We start from the raw sequence: 20,482 nt of genomic DNA on the forward strand, positions 1-20,482 counted from the left end.
TCACTTCGCAAAATAACGAATTCTTTGAATTTTTCAGCCAGTAAGTCACTTGACGATTGATGAGAGGCCAATATCACTCGTGTTAATGATGAAATTGAGTCCTATTTGTACGAGAATGTAATCGAAAAATAGACCAAGAGAATGTGCGTGATCATATAGAGCCAAGGTAGTTACATGACCGTTATTATTTTTCATACATAATGGTATCACCTGAATATATTTTAAAATGAAGTGAAAAATATTACAATATCACAAATATAATTTGCTTTATTTTAATTTAACCCTTATAATTAACCAAGTGTGTTTATCAGGCATTACACTGACTATTTTATTCTTAATTAACTTTACTTTTCGACCACTCAATTGTGTCTCTAAATTCCGTATACTCTTTATTCGCATCTTAGTTAATCTTTTCTTTTTATTTTATTCTAAACGCATCTATTTCACCTTTATGACGAGAAAGAAAAAAATTATTTGCTGCTAATTTGGGAAGATAAGTGAATTGTAATCATAGAAAAAGTTTCAAAATCAAATATGATTATTGATTATTATCGAAATTATATTTTTCTTGGAAATGTATAAAGATTGTTTTAAAATGATTTGAAGATTATTACTTGTGTATTATGGTCGCATTTAAAGTAAGATATTCCAAACTTAATAAGCAAGCACATATCAAAGATAGTTGCCGATCGTTAATTGCACTAAATAATCGGAGTGATAATAGTTAAAGTTTGTTGTAAATTCTTAATGGAAAATCCTATTTTAAATTACTACTTTTCTAATAACCTCTGAATACTTTGCATTAAATAATGCTATCTTTAATTAAATTCCCTATTTTATAATATATATAGTGTAAAATTTCGTAATATTTACAATATAATATATTGTAAAACCTCTGTATTACCACTTTTAAATATAAGTTATTAGAAATGATAATATAGTATTTTAGATATAAAGATTTTAAATATAAATTATAGAAAATTGTTTATTATTTATAAAATATAAACTGTATTTATACAAAAAAAAAACTATCAAATCATAATTTTATATCTTTTACATTTTATAAATAAGTCAAGATAAATATAAAATTCTCCACAATACTTATATTGCCTATTTACAGAATATAAATACAATAATAATATAAAAGATATAAATTATTTTTAATTGTCCGATTCTAATTGTTAATTTTCATTTTGAGCAGTTTCACTAAAAATTTTTTGCTTTATCCACGCTTTCGCTAATGCCAAGAAGTTAAGATTTGCTCTTTGGTATTCGTCTTCATTAATACGAAGTCGAATACTTTTTCCCGAAGCCGAATATCTTCTATTTAATATAGATTATTTTTAATATAAATTAAGAATACTTCTTTTTAATTTAAATTTCTCCAAAACTATTTAATGTGTGTTACAAAAATGACATACTTCATCTTCTTCAACCATTTGTCTTCTTCGTTTAATTTTTCTAGGCATTTTGATAATAATTTTAATCTAACTCTGTTTGTCTCCTTTCTCATTATCGAAATCTCTCCATGCTCTCAAAAGTAATATTCTCCTTTCTTTGTCACTGTTTGCAAATAATGCACAATTCCCACGTTCAAGAATTCTACGAACTAAGGTAATATTATCAACATCATCTTTCGATGGAAAATTAACTAATTCAAATTTAGCATAAGTTATCCAAACGTATATTATAATGTAAAAATATAATCATACTATGAAATCAAACTTACTTTGACATGAACATTTCGTTCTAATAATCCCTCTAATAGTTGTTTGGTATTTTCTATTACATCCTGAGATATTTTAAAATCCATATATGACTTCCATAAAAGTTCAGGTATATCCAAACTAAATAATAAAAATAATAAAAATATTAAACGTGTTTTTGATAAAAGATAAAAATAAAAGAAAAAGACAGCTTTAATTACATTTAGTAGTAATTTATAAAAATATAACTTAATTCGTCTAAGACACAGCTAATTCATAAATAGCTCTAGGACGGTCAAAGTCTCCTAATAAAGTTTCTAATTCTTTTAGAAACTTTATAGACATCATAACAATTAAATAAATATAACTACAATAAAACATAAGATAAATGTAACTATAAGAAAATTAATTTACTTTCATTCACATTGTGCAGTTTTGAAGTGCAATTCAAATAATTTTTCATACAGAATCCTGCATCTGTCAAATTTTCTAGATTGTACCTCTAAATCATTGTAACCACGGAACAATTTGTCTTTGGGATAAACACCCAATACCATATCTTGAAATAAATGAAATTAAATATTTAAAAATACAAAAATTTAATACTTATAAATAATAAAAAAAATTATTATAATAATAGCATACTAATGTTTTTCTCGCTACAGTCAAATTTTTTGTTACATTTCGAAATATGCATAACATAGCCATATCTTAGAAAATGTGAAATGTTTATGTAGAATAAGATCTAAATAGATTCTAAAAAGTAAAAAAATATTATAAAATTCTATCTTTATATGCAACAATAAAGTATTATAAAGTTATCTCTCCATATATAACAATAATTTTATATAAGATAAACTATACCTGTAAATTTCTATCTATAACTTCCGTGTCAATTTCTTCATACAAAGCATAATTTATGTACAGATAGATATATCGTTCCCACGCTCCTATAAAAAATTTATTTAATGGAAAGGAACTTCAATTTGGCTTCAGAATTGTTAAAATATAAATACTCATTACCTTATTAAGAGATTTGCTATAGCTCGTTCATACACTCTTACAACATTATGATTTTCTTCAAATTTTACTAATCTCAGATAGTCAAACCAAGCATCATAGAAGAATTTTCCTTGACTTCTTGCTCATATTGATATTTTCTTTTGTTAATTATTACATCTTCAATGCCTATTTAAAAATGTTATGAAATTTGTGTTATTTTTTTATAAATTTATACAAATTAATATTAATACTTAAAACTTTTAAATTCATATTTCGTATTAAATAAATCTTAATCTTTATAGTATGAATTACTTGCAAAATCACCATATTTTTTTTCGTGTATGGTATATGCATTATATATTTCTTTTATTGTTTCATTGTCTAAAGCATACTTAGAAATTATTTTTGCCCTATCGTGCTATCAGAGAAATATTAAAATTATACTTATTATAACAGAGATACTGAATATATTGTTATCTTAAAATAATACTTCTCTCTGTCCTTCCTCAAATCTTGCAAATGCTATAAATAGAGCTTTTCATCTAAGTTCTCATCTCTGAAAAAGTTTATAACATCTTCATAAACTTTGCGTCCTACATTTATTACAGAACTATATATCTTCCTACGCAATTATATATCTCTACCTGGCTCTTTGTATTTCTTTATATCGTAATTCAAATTTAATATATATTTGCCTTGCCTGTTAGTCAGGTCACCATTCCATCCATCGCTCAAAAACTTGACGTGTTTCTATAATAAATCTCTATAAAATTAAGTTAGATAATAAAAAATAATCCCTAATTTTATATCAAATCTTACCAGTAATATTTTCTAACATTTCTTCCACATATGTGTATTTGTATCAAAATTGATTTGTTGTATGTAAAATTGTGACTGCACGATCTAATAAATTTTTGGCATAATTATTGCGCATTTCTATTTCAATATAATATAGCCATAATGTAATGTTTCTATGATCAACATCTAGCGCACGTTCATATACAGATTTAAAATAAAGTGGACATATAAACCTTGAAATATTTCTAATAAAACTAAGACTATAAAATGTTATAAATTTTTTGTATTTAAAGTACCTTGCTCTTTGCATTGTTTCTGACTTTCTTCCCATCGGGCATATTTCATCAGATTCGTTATAACCATATGATTCTTATACATTTTGTCGTCATAGATATTTAATTTTCCATATTGGTAATCAGCCAATTTCTGGGGATTTTATATTTTCTGCTTATGTGGCTAAAAGGGAATATTTACAAATATTTACAAATATTTACAAATGAACTGTTCTCTATGTAAAATTATAGATAGGTTTAACATTGCATAAAGATTTTTTTCTTTGCTTCTCTTAATAGCTGTTTTGCTATGATTTAAATTTTCTCGGATGCTTTGTTTTTTAGCTAAAAAAGATTTTAATTGTGAATAAATATTACAATTATAAGTTGTTTATGCTATAATTTATAATTATAAAATAAAATATACTAATGTATAATAATCATTTTACCTTAGCCACTTTGGGCATTTTTTGTGACTTTTCCGTGACGATGGTTAATTGTTATTCTAACCAAATAAACACAGCTTCGTCTACGCTCACGTGAAAACATTCTCGCAACTGGTTCGTTCTACTCCGTACATATCGCATACGATCTTTTAACCTTTAAGCTACTAATCGCCATTATAATGTTATCTTTTTGAAAGTTACGCCATAATAGTGGCATTCGCGCAAGTCATTTACTCGAAGGATAAAAAGTCACTATAATTACATTCATGGATATCATATTAACATATTGTGTACTTTTTGAATTCTTTACATAAAAATGTATAAGTAAATTATACCTTATTTATGTACAGCCCTATTCCGATCTAATGTTCGATCTAATAATAAGAAATGTCATCTATAGTTTACGCGCAGAAACTTTGCACATCAAATAACAATAGTAATATTTTTATTTAGCTTTGTTCGATATACTATAGGTATAATCAGGCTGTGACTTTCAGCAGCTACGACTTTGACTTCAAGAAGAGTCCATGAAAGAATAAATGATTTCTTTTGTGTTCACGGCATCTTTATCGTTTACTTTATTTTCGGCGGCTTTGTTGTTTCTCATTTTGTTTGGTTAGTTTCCCACGTGTGCGTGTGGTGGCGCCGAGGCGTGTTAATTACGTGTATTGCTGGAAAACGCGTTATATTCGCAACGAAATCATAATTGCGATTATTGCGCCAAAGCATTGAGTAACTACAACGTCATTGTTATTTTTATAAAATAAAATAAATTACAAATTGACCTTTGGTATTACCAATACTTAAACTATTAATTGAATTTTACGTTAACTACCTTTTGCACTAATTGTTTGCGATCTTAGCGACAAGTATGGCCAAAATATGAACTAGGAAACAAGCAACGATATCTGTCGCCACCGTGCATCTATCCTATTGGGTTAGTTATTTCTCTCAAGCATACATAATAAATGGTTTCGTTGGAGTTTAGTACACCGTAATAAACCGTTAGAATGTTTTTGTTTATTTCATTATTACTTTTTATTAGTAAGAATTTTAGTAATCTTTTATTTTTTGACTGTATACTTTTAACAATTTTGTTGTATTGTACAATGATATTGATATTGTTTTTATTTTCAGCTCATGATTGCAGTTGTTCGTGCAGCCATAGATGAATCGATCTTTGTTTCGATAAAATAAAGAAGGAATTGTGAAGTAGATTTGTTGTTAATGTTTTTCGGTTAATTTAAATTTTTTTGCGTTTCATGATGTTAAAAAACTTTTAGAAATGTCTGTATGAATAATTTGGGTCCAAAGCAGTCATAGAGTCAATATTTGTTCTTATAAAATTTTATTTTTTTTTTCTTCTGCAATCAGATATACTGTAGATTTCATATATAAAACAAGCAATAGATATTCGCGAATTAAATTCATTGTTTGCCTCTTAATTATTAAATAATTATTGTGCATTTGAGTCATTGCATCATGGAAGATGATCAAGGACCTATTACACTTCTGTAGAAGAATATTGGTAAATAAATGTTTAAATTTAATAGCTAATTTAATTTTACATTTCTTTTTATGACGATAAATTTAATAAAAATTGTGTTTAATCCTTTTTCAGATTTGCATTGTCATTAAGTCAATGTATTACAAATTCAATCTAATTAATTTTCCATCTACGTCGATTTATTTCATTTTGGACTTATTATGGAACAGCTCACATCAATTTCGAGCTACAACGGAGCGAGTGTTTTGGAGCTATTGTGGATCTTAAGCAGTGAGTGAACGAATTTAAGTCCCTTCAGTATATATTATGTCGAGGATGAAAGATTCGACTTGACATGACTTACTAGTTGTAATTTTTTCTATTAATTGTTGTCGAATAGCCATTAATAATTAACTTTTTGGATTTACTCTTGAATGGTACAGTTTTAATTGTTTTTTTATTGGGCTTAGTTTAGTTTCATTAGCTTAGGATAATATTTTCTTGTTTTATTAATGAGTCATTTAATTAATACGAGTCATGCAACAACTCTTTGCAGTGTGATTTAAGTGCGATTGGTTGTCACAATTGGTGACGAAGGCGCTCGCTCACACGTTGGCTTCTGCAGCTTTTTGACCATGCGTGCTTGAGCGTGTGCCAATTATGTGGATGTTAACGAAATTAATTATTATAAAAACCATAAAATCTGATTAATTTGAATAAACATATTTTTGCACATGCATATAAACGTTATAATATAATCAAACAGATCATAACACAAAAAGTAAGTCTTTCGAGATTTTCTTTAGATGCAATAATCGAGAACAATTTATCCAGTAAAATGAAATAATTTTTGGCCTAGAAATTCTAAGAACATTTTATTTCAATTTGTATAAATATACTTATTTTTAATTTCTATCGTTTACAAAAAATTAATAGTCGTTAGTCGTGTGATATCTTTCAATGCACTATAGTGCATCTAACACAATTTGGCATCTCTTGTATTTTCATGTTGTTTTAATGCATTTCGTATATTTTTTATTAATTTTATAAGCTCTTATTTATTTTTTGATATTGTTAAATTGTTTTTTATTTTCTTATTTTTTTTATTATTTTTTTATATTCTTTGAAATATGAACCCAATGTTGCTTCTATGGTTTTCGTGATGTTTATTGCTATTTGATAAGTTATTTGATATATTATTATTATTATTATCATTTTTCATAATCCACTAATTGTGCAGTTTTTAATAATAATTCTATAATATTTATTCTATATTCATTGTACCTTTTTTTCTTTTCTTTATTTATTGTTTCGTATAGTATATATCTATTAAAAAGTGCCTTGTCGAATGTATATAAGAAAAATTTTCTATATATTTTCATATATTATCTCATAATACGCAAATAAATTAGCGATTAATTCCAATCATGCTTTTATTATATTCAGTGACATATTTTGGTTTAAAAATACGATTGAATTGAGTTTATTCTTGCCTACAATCAGTTATTTCTGTAGTTTTGTACTTTGTAGAAATGGCATAAACGTTTCATTTATTTTCTCATTTCAGTTATATTTTCCCATTTTTAATTTTGTACCGACAAAATCTCGGTATATTGATTTTATTAAAACGCATAGTTCCTTGTGTTTTATTTTTAATTATTGTTAAAAACAGTTTAGGCGACGCATATTATTTTTCAACATATAAAATAATTTATTGAAAATTGATTGTGACAATTCCATAATTTTTAGGTGCGCTATTAAAATTTATTTTGTCATTACCTACATATATCTTAAAATGATAGCAATAATTTCACGCTGATTCACATCATTTATAAATTATTATGCCAAATCGTTGTAGGTTGGATTATATTGTTTATATGGAATAAGTCTCTTAAAATGCATTAATGATTTATTAATAGTGACATCCATGTGTATACATTTTTGAATTTATGAGTATAAAATAAAATTCATTATAATTTTTAATTTATGTAATCAGTCTGTATTGTCAACTGTATCATTATTTGTTAAATGCAAAAATCTAGTAATTTGTAAAAATCTTATGAATGTTATAATCTTTCCGAATATTCGATATTTTCTAATGACCCTTTCAGAGCAGTCATTTGAATTTTTATTTTTACTTTTATTTTTATCTTAATTATTATTATATATAATATAATTTTATTTCATTACAATTTACAGGAACTTCAGTCGCGTTACAATTTCGCTTATTTTGCTTAAAATCAAAAATAAAAAATTAATTTTTATCACATCTTCTATCTGTCGATATATTGTACTAAAGCATTTCAAACATAAATGTAGCTAATCAATATAATCTGGAAAGTATATGGCTTTTCGTGTGAATTTTAGCACTCTTTCTTCTAAAATTTGCAAAATGTGTTTGTCAACATTGTAAAATTTTCGCGCTGTGTTTGCTAGTCTTACAATCTTTTACATTTCATGGTTAACTCTTCTTCGGATAGATATATTTGATGGCCTTAGTGTTACTACATCATGGCAATGTATAAGATGCATTGACAGTTCCATTCTAAAGTCAGAGATCTTTATTTTTCTTTTTTCGTTTTGAGTTTATATATTTGTAGCTGATGTATTTAATAACAATTCGATAACTAATTTTATATACCGCATGCGAGTTTTTCTGTTTGGTGTAAATTATCCCATCATCTGATCGGACAGATCACATCACATTTTCCTACATTGTAATCTAAAACTACAGTTAGTTTTTCACGTGTGTAATTATTTTTGTATACAGTTACTGTTTCCGCCAAATGATTTGTGGAAATTATTAAAATATCCTTTTAATATTCAAATTATTAAAATATTCATTAAATATTCCATTAAGAAAGTTGATTACATTGCAATCAACTTGTCTCATTTTAATTTTTTTAGTTTAGCTTTTACGGATACTCTTTTTCGGTTTTTCCTCATAGTTTCTACCAAATGAGTGTTACAAGCAATTTATTTTTCGGCTAAATTGATATTGGTATACCAATTGTCTACGTAAATTGTGTGGCCTTTATGCGGTATATTGTTACACATGCTCATTACAAGACTTGTTAGTGTTAAATATGGTGCGTTTGATTTTTTTTTTCACAATATATTTGAAATTGGTATGTATATCTTGGATCATAAAATAATTTAAAAAGTTTAATATTATTTTTATGGTACTTCTGTTTTAAAAATTATTTAAGAATTATGCATTCTCAAAATGGTATTAATGATTCATTAATACATACATCAACTATTTCATCGAGATCGTAATATTTACAATAATTTTGATTCGATACATCCCCCAGTCTGCTTATCTTATATAGACTTCTGGTTATGTTTAATTTTGTTTGCTATCTGGTTATGATTAACTTTATGCCAAAAATCTCGATATAATTCCAGATTTTTGATTTATTACTTTTTACTTGACTGAAATCCATTGATCTGATGATTGATGACTAGTACCTTCTTTATTATCGGTAGACTCTGGATGTTTAAGTACGATAAATATGTAAGTGGCATATGATATTTATCCACGAAAACATATGCAAATATGTACGAAAAATATGCAAATATACACGAAATATTTGGTATGTTAAGTATTAACAATATATTTTGCAATTACTGTGATATATTAAATTTCGAATTATAATATATTATAAGCGTCTTTCCCATATTCGATGGTGTTAATTGGGGACTTTTATCTATAAAAATTAATTTATATGCGAAGAATGATCGTTCCACATCAGGATATAATGGGTGCATACTTAAATTTACTCCAACATTCTGGTAGTTCCTTTGGGCTGACAACGAAATTATTATTTAAAATTTTTGAGACTTCTATTAATATAGACAATCCCATATTTTTTGTTATAATTCTCCATGCTTTCTTTTTACTTTTTTCTCCACAATTACCAGGTATATTGCACAGACCTTTAATACAATTTAAATATATTTCTGTTGAATTGGTTGGCGGTAAACTTATTGTTTCTATCTTTTCCATCGTGGTCGAAAAAAGCTAAAATAAGTTTTCATAAAGATTAAATCTTGTGCGAGTTTTTCTTATTAGACTATATCTGTTGCAATCTTAATTACTGTAACATTTATTATATTAAAATTTTCAACTTCTATTAACATAAAGAATAGAATAAATACATATGTATATACAAACAAGTTTTTCTTGATTGCATATTACTTATATTTTTTTTTTTATCAAAATATTCGATATAAAATAGCGCAGTTTCTATCTACGTATTCTATTTAATTAAAATAGTTTCTTATGGCAAAAGAATGTTTTGTAATGTTTTCTTGTATAGTTCAATATGAAGTGATGCTTTCAAAAATACTTTTTCACAGATTTTTACCAAAAGTTTTAAAATTTTTATATATTACGTCACGGATCATGTCTCGAACAAAAAAAAAACAAAGTTAAAAATCTTGTTTCTTTCGGCCCGTTTATTACAATCTAGTAACTTGCCTCGTTTTCGGTTAGCGCAAAACTCCTCTCGGGATTGAGACTGTTTTTATTCTCTCTGTAAGAATGATACTTTGAAGGACGCAACTATCTTAGAACTCCTGTTCGAAGTTTCGATATTTCTCGAAATGCTTGTCCTTTTATTGATGACGTCACTGATTAAGAATGTAGTTCACCTCCAAATTAACTCTTGAATGGAAACGACAGCTCTCCACTTGTGTTTCTCCCTTGAAGCATTTACTTTTTCCAGCAATCTTTCATTAGATTGATATTAAACCGAAGAGGAAGCAGGTCAAAAGACTGAAACGATGGCTGTCAAATTGTCACAATTGTTTAACAGTAAGAATTATTTAATATATTGGGTGGTCTGGAAAGTTCGTGTCGACTTTTAGGAGTTATGAATAAAAGAAATAATAAATTACGATAATTAATAAAAGAAAAAGTACGATGTTCACTTCACTGGTTGATCAACAGATTTTTAAAGAAGTTCGTATAAAGTTATTATTTGCGCATGATGCTATTTTAACAAAGTTATTTGTATTCGCTTGTAGCGCACACAATATTCGTTTGTCTCTTTACCTTCGATTCGAGGATTGGATTCGATTATAAGATAATTTGATGTCGTATGTAGACTGACTTTATGATCTTATTATTATAAATTGAATTCAGATTTAAACTGTATTAATTGTATTACAAGTACTAAGATTGTGTGTCTTATTACAAGAATTATTTACTTTCCAGAATATTAATGTATTAAAAAGTGGAAAACAGAGTCGCCCTTCCTTATCTATGTTATGTAAACTATGCACTACATATGTAACGTGTATCATGTTAGCATAAAATAATTTCAATGTCTTCCCTGTTTTGGCTATGTATGGTGTGCTGCATTCGTTATAAGTAGAACTTTTTGTTCACTACCATGTGATAACAAAATTCTTAAGATTAAATTTACAAAGTGAGATATATTTTCATAATTTATTTCTCCCATTATTTTATGTTAGAACACAATAAGTGGAGTTTTGTCGTTTCTTTCTTATAAAGTTATTCTACTATTAAATTTGCTATGTATTCCTCTGCTGTATTGGTCGTTTCATTTACAGAAATTCATGTTATATTCTCATATATCTTCCCTAGTGATCTGAATACTCGAATTATAGCAATCATGTAGAAAATTTTTCTGTGTATGATTATTTAAATAACTTCACGGAATATTACCAGCAACTATTACTTGCATTAAATCTTTGTAAAATTCATTGTTCCTTAATTTGATGGTTGGTGCTCACTTTTTCTTTCACATGGATTACCTCGTTCTTCAACGTTTCTTTTATATTTAAATAAATTTATATGTTGCACTAACTATGTTTTTCTTTCACATTTAACACTTTTACCATAGATTTCATAATAAATACTTTTTTTATTATTTTCATGAATAACTTTCCATTAATGATATTCTATATATATTAGTTTTTATTATTATATATTCTATTTATATTAGTTTTCATTTCAGGCCCAGAAATAGGATATGAATGTAGGATATGAATATATAAATGGAATCTCATTTGATATAATCTTTATATTGTTTCTTATCATTATCATTTCATATTCTTTACTATATAATGTAACATAATATAATATATTATATAATACATGCCTTAATATTTATATATAATAATATATATAATATATTTCCACACTTAGCACTTAACAAGCATTATATTAAATTAAATTAAAATAAATTATTAAATCATATTGAACTGATTAATTCAAACATCATATTTTCATTTCCACTATCAAGTTAATACTCCTACTAACTTACATCTGCACTATTTTGGTAAAATAAATTATATCATCTCCACATTAAGATCACGTGTTTTGGCTTTCTTATTCTTTACTGCACTCTGCACATCTTCGTAACTTAGCACACATTTCTTCACTTTCTTCCATATCTGCCTTTTTTAATATCCTTCTTTTTCTTAATTATTTCTTTTAACCACTTTATCGCTTCTTACGTCCCTTCAGCACTGAGAACTTCTGTTTCCTGTAACTACGTTCTATTCACCATTTCGCACATTCACCCAGTATTCAATAGAATCTTCCTCTTTACTACAGAAGTTGCAGCATTTCTCTTCTTCAGCTCCCTACAATTTATTGGCTCCTTCCAATGAACCGTATTTTGCTTTTGCAATTATTGCATAATCTTCATTGTCATCTGTTTCTCCTTCATTAATTTCTTTATATCTTTGAATGTATTTTAGTTTCTTAATGACATTTTACTATATCAAGCTTTTGACTTTTCTTAAATATTCAAAAATGTTTACTAAGTTTACACAATTTTCAATAGTATTAAATTAATCTGATTTCACCAATCAGATTTGAAACGTCAACTGAATTTGTAATTAAATATCCAAGTGAGTGATTTAAAGTCATCAAAATATATTTCATTGTGGTCTATATTTAGTACATATTACGCGTTATCCCTCTCTGAAGATGTTATTATGATTGCTATGTAGACTGAATTTACAGATAGATGATACATTAAAATATAACAAATATAAACACTCTCATTCTCATGTATAAAAATTCAATCTTTGTAAAAAAAAACCAGTAAACATAAAAACAGCATTGTAATAAAATTCTTTTCTTTTTCAATACCACAGTTTTTACAAATTAATGATTGCTCTACTAAGCATTTTCTCACGCATATTTTTCATACTGCAAGCAGATTCCCATTGTATAAAACAAAGAGTAACAAGTAAAGCCTTGATCAAGTTAGGGAAAGAGGAAAGGATTGTAGTATTTAAATTGTAACACCTTGAATTGTAACCAGAATAAGTGATACGAATTAGTTAGTCCGTATCTTATAGGTCAGATTATAAAAAATATCCTTCATATATTGTACGAATCTGCACCTAGTTTTAGTTGGAAACAGTAGTTGTTTAACGGTAAGATTCATGGCCAGCTTTTAACAGTTTTAGCTATTTTCAATAAATTTATTCCATACTTCAGAAATCAAAGAATATTTATCAGTTTGTAGACGTTGGCTTCGTATACTTTTTTCATCGATTAAATTAAAAAAATTGTATAAAACAATTCTTGGTTGTCGTGTTGAAAAAAATGTAGTCTCTCATTTCTCATTCCACAAATATGAAATGTTCAAATTTTTTTCTTCATATACTCAACGTGCTTACAAAATAACAAGAAATGTATCTAATTTTACTAGAAGTAAATTCCATGTAATTCCTAACACTCGATTTGCTTTTAGTTCTTTACATTTTCGCATGAGTTCAACAATAATTATCAAAGCAAATATAGTTCTTACTTGACCCTTTATGTTTTTTTTTGTGTATACCGTTGGATTTGGTAATGACCGTCCAAATCTTGAACTCTTTTGTATTTCTTCCCATACAATTTCATCAATATCAACTTCAATGTCCTGGTCATTTACTTCGGTCTCGTTTTCAGTACTTGACGGAAATCCTCTTCCCTTTTATCTTCTGTTTGTTCAAAATGTTCCTTTCTTCATCCTCATTATTTAAACATTATCACTTTCGAATAAATTATATCCAATTAGAATTTGTTCATCTTCAATTTTAGAAAATTTATCTTCATTTTCTTCTAAACATCCCTCACTTATATCGTTTATCTCTTTCACTGGTATCTTCTTTACTGAACGTTTTGTTATATTTAGGAGTAAATATTAGAAATATTAGTAAATATTAGAAAATATAGTAAAATAAAATGTAAACTAACTATTAAGTTTTGTTCACTTTCTCTTTCTTTATTATTTTCACACTGTAATGCTCTGTTTGGAACTCTCAAAATTAGACTGTTTTTTGATGTAACAATATGTACAATAATAATATTAGAAGATAATTTGAATGATTTTGGTTAGATCATATCTCATATGCCTAATTTATTGTCGTTTTTAGAAATGGTCATTTAATTGGTTACGGTTGATATGACAAGGTACATATTTTTCTCAGAATAAAGAAAATAAAAGCAAGCGTAAATATTGATAAAATTATTAAATGGATATTATAGAAATTGACTTTTTCTGAAATGTATTTAAACAAGAACAGTAGAGAATAACAATACGATTAATATTTTGCGTCGGAAGATGGTATGGAAGTGCATCTGTGAAAATTAAACCATTGTTCTCAATCGTATTTCTCATGTTTAGCTTTTAAAGATCGATTAACATATTTCGGTTCAATCTTCTATTTCCGTTCCTTCTCCGCTCCGTTATTTCAGTACGGAACGCAGTTTCACCATTCAGTTGTGTTTCAGTTACATACATGTATTTTTACATCAATAATATATTATATAATTTACTATGCAATATATTAGATTCTAATTCTATGGACATCAACAACGTAAAAAATAGACAAACAAAATTTTCTTTGTAGTATATAAATATATAAATTTATTCATTCTGTTTTCTCCAAATGTTGACGGATAATAACTTTTAAAACCTTTATCAACTTTACGTATGCAAATATTATTTTTCGTTCTATAAAAGTGACATTTTTGGTATTATTTTAATAAAATTTTGTTTTGTGATCAGTTAACCATAGTTTTTTTTTTGTGAAATATTAAATATATTAGAAAATAAAATATATTTTCGTCAAATTTGTCTTTTCTGTTTCCGAAAAGGCAAAAACCCGTGGTAAATTCGTCAAGAAATTTGTCCTTCATATGGAATCATAGAATGCTGTAGATGATTCAACATATAAAAAGTGGTTTTGAATATTTAGAGAGTAAATTTGGATGTAGAAATATTTTACAAAATACGTTAAGCCTAAGTCATCGCAATCAAATTTTATTGCCTTACGATTTAAGTTCCAATAGCATATTGGCATAAACAACAACAAGATCAGTCACACATTGAGCTTTTTCACAATTAGGCAGAACGTTCGAAGTTGTGCAAGTTGTCTCTTGATATATAAATGTATGTGTAAGATACAACTAATTTTATTTTGCAAGATGTTTGATAAATAATTACTACCAATTGATCATTGAACAAGAAATATTTATTATCTTGAAGTAAATAATAAAGTAATACAAGGTTTTATTACAATTTCTAAATAAACACATATTTTAAATTATGAACGTCTTGTTAAGATGTACAAAAATTTAATAATCTTGCATCGTGTGGTATCTTTCGAAGCATATTGGTACATGTAATGCTATTTTACATTTTGTGCACTCTGACGTTGTTGGAGTTATCTTGCACGATATTGTAGATTAAGGAGTTAAAATGACTTCTAAATGAAAGATAATATTTGGGTGTGTGTAGATGATAATGGTACAAAACTGATTTTAAATCCTACTTTGTGAACTTCGACAGTGTCAAATGAGATGCGTGAAACAATAGAAAATCTTTGTCCATAGACAAGAAACGTTAATAGTATTCAGCCCAAAAACATTGTTAACAACATCGTTGACATAGTAAACTGTGTTATCTATCAATAATAACTTGCTCTCTCTTGTCCATTTTTAAGTGTTCGTTATACCACTGCGGGAATAAAAATCATTGAAAATCTTTTAACCCTTTCGTTGCGGGTGCCGTATATATCCGGCATCCACGTGACGACTTGTGTGTACGGGTGCCGTATATATCCGGCATCCACATGACGACCTGTGTGTACGGGTGCCGTATTGTATATCTGGCGGCTTGCATATACGAGCGCCGTGTCACGTCGACAAAGAAGAATTTCCTGTATCGGTAGAGGTTCTCTTGATTCTATCGACCAATATTGGATTAATCCTAATAAAAGAATACTTTTGTTTTCTTCAATCCATTGTGGAGTTCATACTGTACAAACCGGGGTTGAAATACAAAATAGGATATATAATATTATTGTTTATTCTGGCTCTTCAACTATAGTGGACAACGAAAATACGGGTATTGGAAAATCAGGCGCTATAGTTCAAACACTTATGAAGCCCTACCTTGGAAAGGGCCATACACTTTTCGTCGACAATTGGTACACAAGTCCAGCGTTGTTCAATTTACTACATAATAATCGTACAAATGCTTGAGGAACCGTAAGGCAAAGGCGGAGCGGAATTCCAAAAACCAATGAGCGACTAAAAAAAGGGGAGGCAACTTTTCGCTCATCTAATAATTTATTATTTATAAAATGGGTTGACAAGAGAGAAGTGTACATGCTTTGCACCATACACACAGCAGATTTTGTAACGGTCTCCAGGCGTGGAGGAAATCAAGTAGTTCAAAAACCAGTCTGCGTAATAGATTAAAATAATTCGATGGGTACCGTAGATAGAGCAGATATGGTGATAAGTACCGTGAATTCAACGCGAAAATGTTTGAAATGGTACAAAAAATTTTTTTTTCATTTGTTAGACATATATATATGGAATGCGTATTGTCTTTACAAACACGAAACGCGAAAAGTTATATCCATGACCAAATTTCATTTAAAATTAATCAGAGAAATCTTAGAGAAATATCATAAAGGCAAAAATTATCATCAGCGAACGGGGAATAATAATCTATCGAGACTGATTGACAAGACATTTTCCTTCGGTCTATGCCCCGGTAGGAAAGAACCGAGCTAGAAAGTGCGTCGTTTACACGGCAAACGATAGAAGACGCGAATCCAGATATGAATGCAAAAGTTGTAACGTAGGTTTATGCGTAAGTCCTTGTTTTAAAATTTACCATACCGAATTAAATTACTAGGAATTATAACTTCATGTTGTCATTACCATAAATTGTATTTTTATTTATAATAATAGCGAGATCTGTAAATATGTAAATAACTAAATATGCTTTAAAATATACTCATTTTCAAGTTTCTCATATAATATGATGAAAAAGTTGTTAAGTAGCTCTTAAAAAAGTATCCATATAAAGAAATTTCAAGATAGTGTTGAATGACGTCTGAGCGTTCACCGTAGACTAGCAACGTGCACTGTGTACACTTTTCGGCGCAACGTCCCGTTCCGTGGGGTCACTCCGGTGGCGCGCACTACCGTAACGAAAAGGTTAATAAAAATGTTATAATTCATCTAATCAGGGACATATATTTGTGGGACATATATGTAATAGGCATAGTACTTAAATGTACATCTTTTGAAACATCGAGGTTTATTACACATTCCAATTAATAAAGCGGGAATCTTGTCACGGGACGAGAGCCGTGATTCGACCTTTATGACCTGGTGTTAAGCATTTATGTTGACACATGTTTTTTGCGAACATGATTTCCATAATAAGCTAGTTTCATCTGCGTTATACACATTTTCCAACATATAATTTCCTTTTCTTAGATATTCTATAAGCACTTTTTAAAGCTGCAGATTTATCCGATGAAGGGTTTTGCCTGACACATAGTCTACGAATATCGTAACGTCATTTGAAATTTGCTAATCAATCCGATGATGCTTTGAAATTACAATCTTCATTCAATTTTCGATTGTACTACAAAGTTTTTTCGTATACGATAGGACCAGATATCCTCTGCCTTTCTTTTGACAGAACCGTTGATACGTAGCCATTTCAAGAATTTTATTATTAACAGACTTCATATTTTTTCATATGCAACGCAATCAACTCTCACTATAATTTAGAATTTCACACTTTCGTCTTATAATGTCGCAAACTGTTGATTTTCTAATTCTGCAAGACGCTGCTATTTCAGTTATTATTTTACCACTATTTATCGATAGATAATCTTTTTCTAGAGAAGCAGTGTAAGAAATTGTATTATTTTCTTTATTTTCTTTCGGTCTTTTATTTATTGATGGTTTTACCAACTTACTTGATTTTTGTATTGTCTTACTTTTTCCTATATTACTGTTGCTTTTTAATAGTAGTTGTTCGAATTTGAGAATTTTTAATAAAGCTCTCACATCAACACTTATTCCGTTTGATATACTTTCACGACTAAACATTTTGATACATTTGAAAGAATTACACTTAATGTTTACTAGAAACATTTACTTATGATTCTTCGACTAAGTCATGTAAATAATTTTGATTATTTTGGTAAATTACTATTATATTATCTTTTAATTAATTTTCATTTGTACGATTTTCTTTTATTTCATAACTTAGAATAATTTTTGAAAAAGATTCAATATTTAACAAAAAATCCATGGGGAAAAATTATATATTTACATTGAAATGCATCATCACCATATTCCTATTCTAATTTTGTTGTGTACCTACAATATCTTTGTAAATAGTTGTAAAATTAATATCTTTAGTTAGCTGGTTCAACTCCTGTATCCTCACGTATAATTTATGTTTCCGACATTTCTGCTATTTTCTTTCCTGTATGTTTTCGTATTAATTTTTTAATATTTTAAGATCTGTAAATTCTGTAAAAAGATCGTGTCGAAATCTTTGATAAGTTTTATCCATGCATCAGTTTTTGGTTATTTTCACTTATTCAAACAAATAAAAGTATGTTGTGCCTTTTTGCAGCGAAAAGGATGTTTTAGTAGACCGTCGTAAAAAGAAGTACTGTTTGCTTTTAGTCGCGAAAAGTAGCATGCTTCCCTTTTAGCTGCGGAAACTATTACATTAAACAGGTAGTATTCTACTGTAAAAATGAAATGGTGTACATTTTTTTTTTACCTGAAATAAATTCTTTAAAACCGCAACTATCCGTAGATAATGTGGACCAATAGCTTTTACTACCGTCCGCATCGAGACAGTACTCTTCGTTTAGTGCGCAGATAGTTCCTGAATTAAGATGTGTTCGTACGTTTCTTCTTCGTTGCTTGTTTCGTTTTCGTGGACTGTTGACATTTCGTTATCATTTCTGTCTTTGTCTCGAGTTACATTGGTCATGTCGTACGTAGTGAGGGTTTTCTGAATTGTTTCGATTTGCGTTACCGAAGAGTCAATGCTTTGTTTTTCGTGGGACTTTTGAAAAGTAAATCGTTTATTTCTTGGTTCATAAAGATATTCGTCACTCGAGCTGGTCCCTGCTATCGGAAGGAGTTGTTTATATGTATCTATGGGGTTTTGATATAAGACATCGGCGTTTACGTTTTTTTTTGCCTGCTTTGAAAATAATTTATAATCATACTTTGCTATTTAAAGTCGCCATTGGATCAATCTTGAAGTTGGATCTTTTATCGAGTTCAGTCAGACCAAGGGTTTATGGTCGATTGTCATATAAATACGGCCGAAAATGATTGACTACGTATATTATGGCGAGTAATTTCTTTTCTATTGTTGAATAATTTTGCTCGGCCTAATTTAATAAACGCGACGTGTAAGCGACGGGCAGATCTTGCCTGATTTCTCCCTGATTCAAAATTCTACCTATGACAAAGTTCGAAGCGTCCGTATTTACTAGGAATGGTATGGAAAAGTCAGGGTGTTGAAGGAGAGGTCCCTTAAGTGGCTAAATGCGCGGTCGTGACTCTCTTCCTATTTAAATGGAACGTCTTTCTTTAGCAGATTCGTCAGAGATCAGCTAATAGCTGCAAAGTTAGCAATAAAACGTCTGTAGTATCCCGCTAGCTGTAGGAATTGTTTAATATTCCTTACTGTTCGGGGAATCGGAAATTCCTTTACTGCACTGATTTTTCCTGGGTCAGGTTTCACTCCTGAGGCGCTTATTATGTGTCCCAGATAAGCGACTTCTTTTCGGAGAAAGTTGCACTTATCTGGTCGTAACTTGAGTCTTGTCTCTCTTAATCTATTTGAGAGTCTTTTAAATTTATTGACGTGTTCGTTGACGAAGCTCGAATATATAACTATATCGTCCAAATAAACAAACAGTTCGCTTGCCTGTAATCCGGAGAGAACGGAATTCATCAGCCTTTGAGACGTTCGTGGTGCGTTTTTTAAATCGAAGGGCATGCGAGTAAATTCGTAGTGCCCGTATGGGGTTGAAAATGCTGTTTTCTGTGCGTCGTCTTTATTCATTTCGATTTGATGAAAACCCGAAGCTAAGTCAAAAGTGCTGAAATATTTAGTGCTACCCAACTGATTTAGAATTTCGGTTATATTGGGTAGAAGATAACTGTCCTAATTGTTTTTTCGTTAACCATGCGGTAATCAATGACAAGCCTCCACCTTTTGTTTCCGTTCGGTTCTGCCTTTTTTGGTACGATCTATAAAGGAGAATTATAGGTGACACCGATGGTCGTATCACCTCATTCTTTATTAGCTCGTTTATTTGTTTGTTAATTTCTTCTTTGTGGATCGCCGGGAATCGATATTGTCGCACGGATGTCGTTGTTGTGTTTAGCATGATTAACAGATCGCGTATGTGTTAATTTATTGCCTGGTAAGTGGAATAGGT

The 20,482-nt window shown here is 28.7% G+C and overlaps 1 protein-coding gene across 22 annotated transcripts; it reads right to left on the reverse strand.

Annotated features, from left to right (window-relative positions):
- Nucleotides 1–1,076: 1,076 nt before the first annotated feature.
- Nucleotides 1,077–4,690, reverse strand: LOC146872420 (protein crooked neck-like). Of its 22 annotated transcripts, XM_085662420.1 has the most exons (12): nucleotides 4,560–4,690; nucleotides 4,228–4,476; nucleotides 3,528–4,123; nucleotides 3,353–3,471; nucleotides 3,021–3,264; nucleotides 2,730–2,894; nucleotides 2,571–2,656; nucleotides 2,352–2,462; nucleotides 2,121–2,265; nucleotides 1,928–2,039; nucleotides 1,730–1,847; nucleotides 1,077–1,609 (listed from the first exon to the last, which is right to left on the reverse strand). In XM_085662420.1, exons 8-9 carry the CDS (start codon nucleotides 2,401–2,403, stop codon nucleotides 2,123–2,125), a joined length of 195 nt encoding a protein of 64 aa, XP_085518546.1. In that variant the 5' UTR covers nucleotides 2,404–2,462; nucleotides 2,571–2,656; nucleotides 2,730–2,894; nucleotides 3,021–3,264; nucleotides 3,353–3,471; nucleotides 3,528–4,123; nucleotides 4,228–4,476; nucleotides 4,560–4,690; the 3' UTR covers nucleotides 1,077–1,609; nucleotides 1,730–1,847; nucleotides 1,928–2,039; nucleotides 2,121–2,122. The 22 variants fall into 22 exon arrangements, 13 of the variants coding, with proteins under 13 accessions (XP_085518546.1, XP_085518537.1, XP_085518536.1 ...); XM_085662411.1 differs by lacking the exons at nucleotides 1,928–2,039; nucleotides 2,121–2,265; nucleotides 2,352–2,462 and having other exon boundaries at nucleotides 1,077–1,323; nucleotides 1,422–1,609; nucleotides 3,353–3,458; nucleotides 3,528–3,611; nucleotides 3,803–4,123; XM_085662410.1 differs by lacking the exons at nucleotides 1,928–2,039; nucleotides 2,121–2,265; nucleotides 2,352–2,462 and having other exon boundaries at nucleotides 1,077–1,323; nucleotides 1,422–1,609; nucleotides 3,528–3,611; nucleotides 3,803–4,123.
- Between the last annotated feature and the right edge of the window lie 15,792 nt (nucleotides 4,691–20,482).

The sequence above is a fragment of the Vespa mandarinia genome, chromosome 18 (genome assembly GCF_050613455.1).
Source record: "Vespa mandarinia isolate Hongniang chromosome 18, ASM5061345v1, whole genome shotgun sequence".
Classification (NCBI taxonomy): Eukaryota; Metazoa; Arthropoda; class Insecta; order Hymenoptera; family Vespidae; genus Vespa; species Vespa mandarinia.

Excerpts from the sequence above, each read along its gene's own strand:
- LOC146872420 (XM_085662414.1), bottom strand. The coding sequence starts at position 1,513 with ATGAGAAAGGAGACAAACAGAGTTAGATTAAAATTATTATCAAAATGC. Across the intron at positions 1,324-1,421 it reads AAATGGTTGAAGAAGATGAA|AAGATATTCGGCTTCGGGAA; the intron begins GTATGTCATTTT and ends TATATTAAATAG.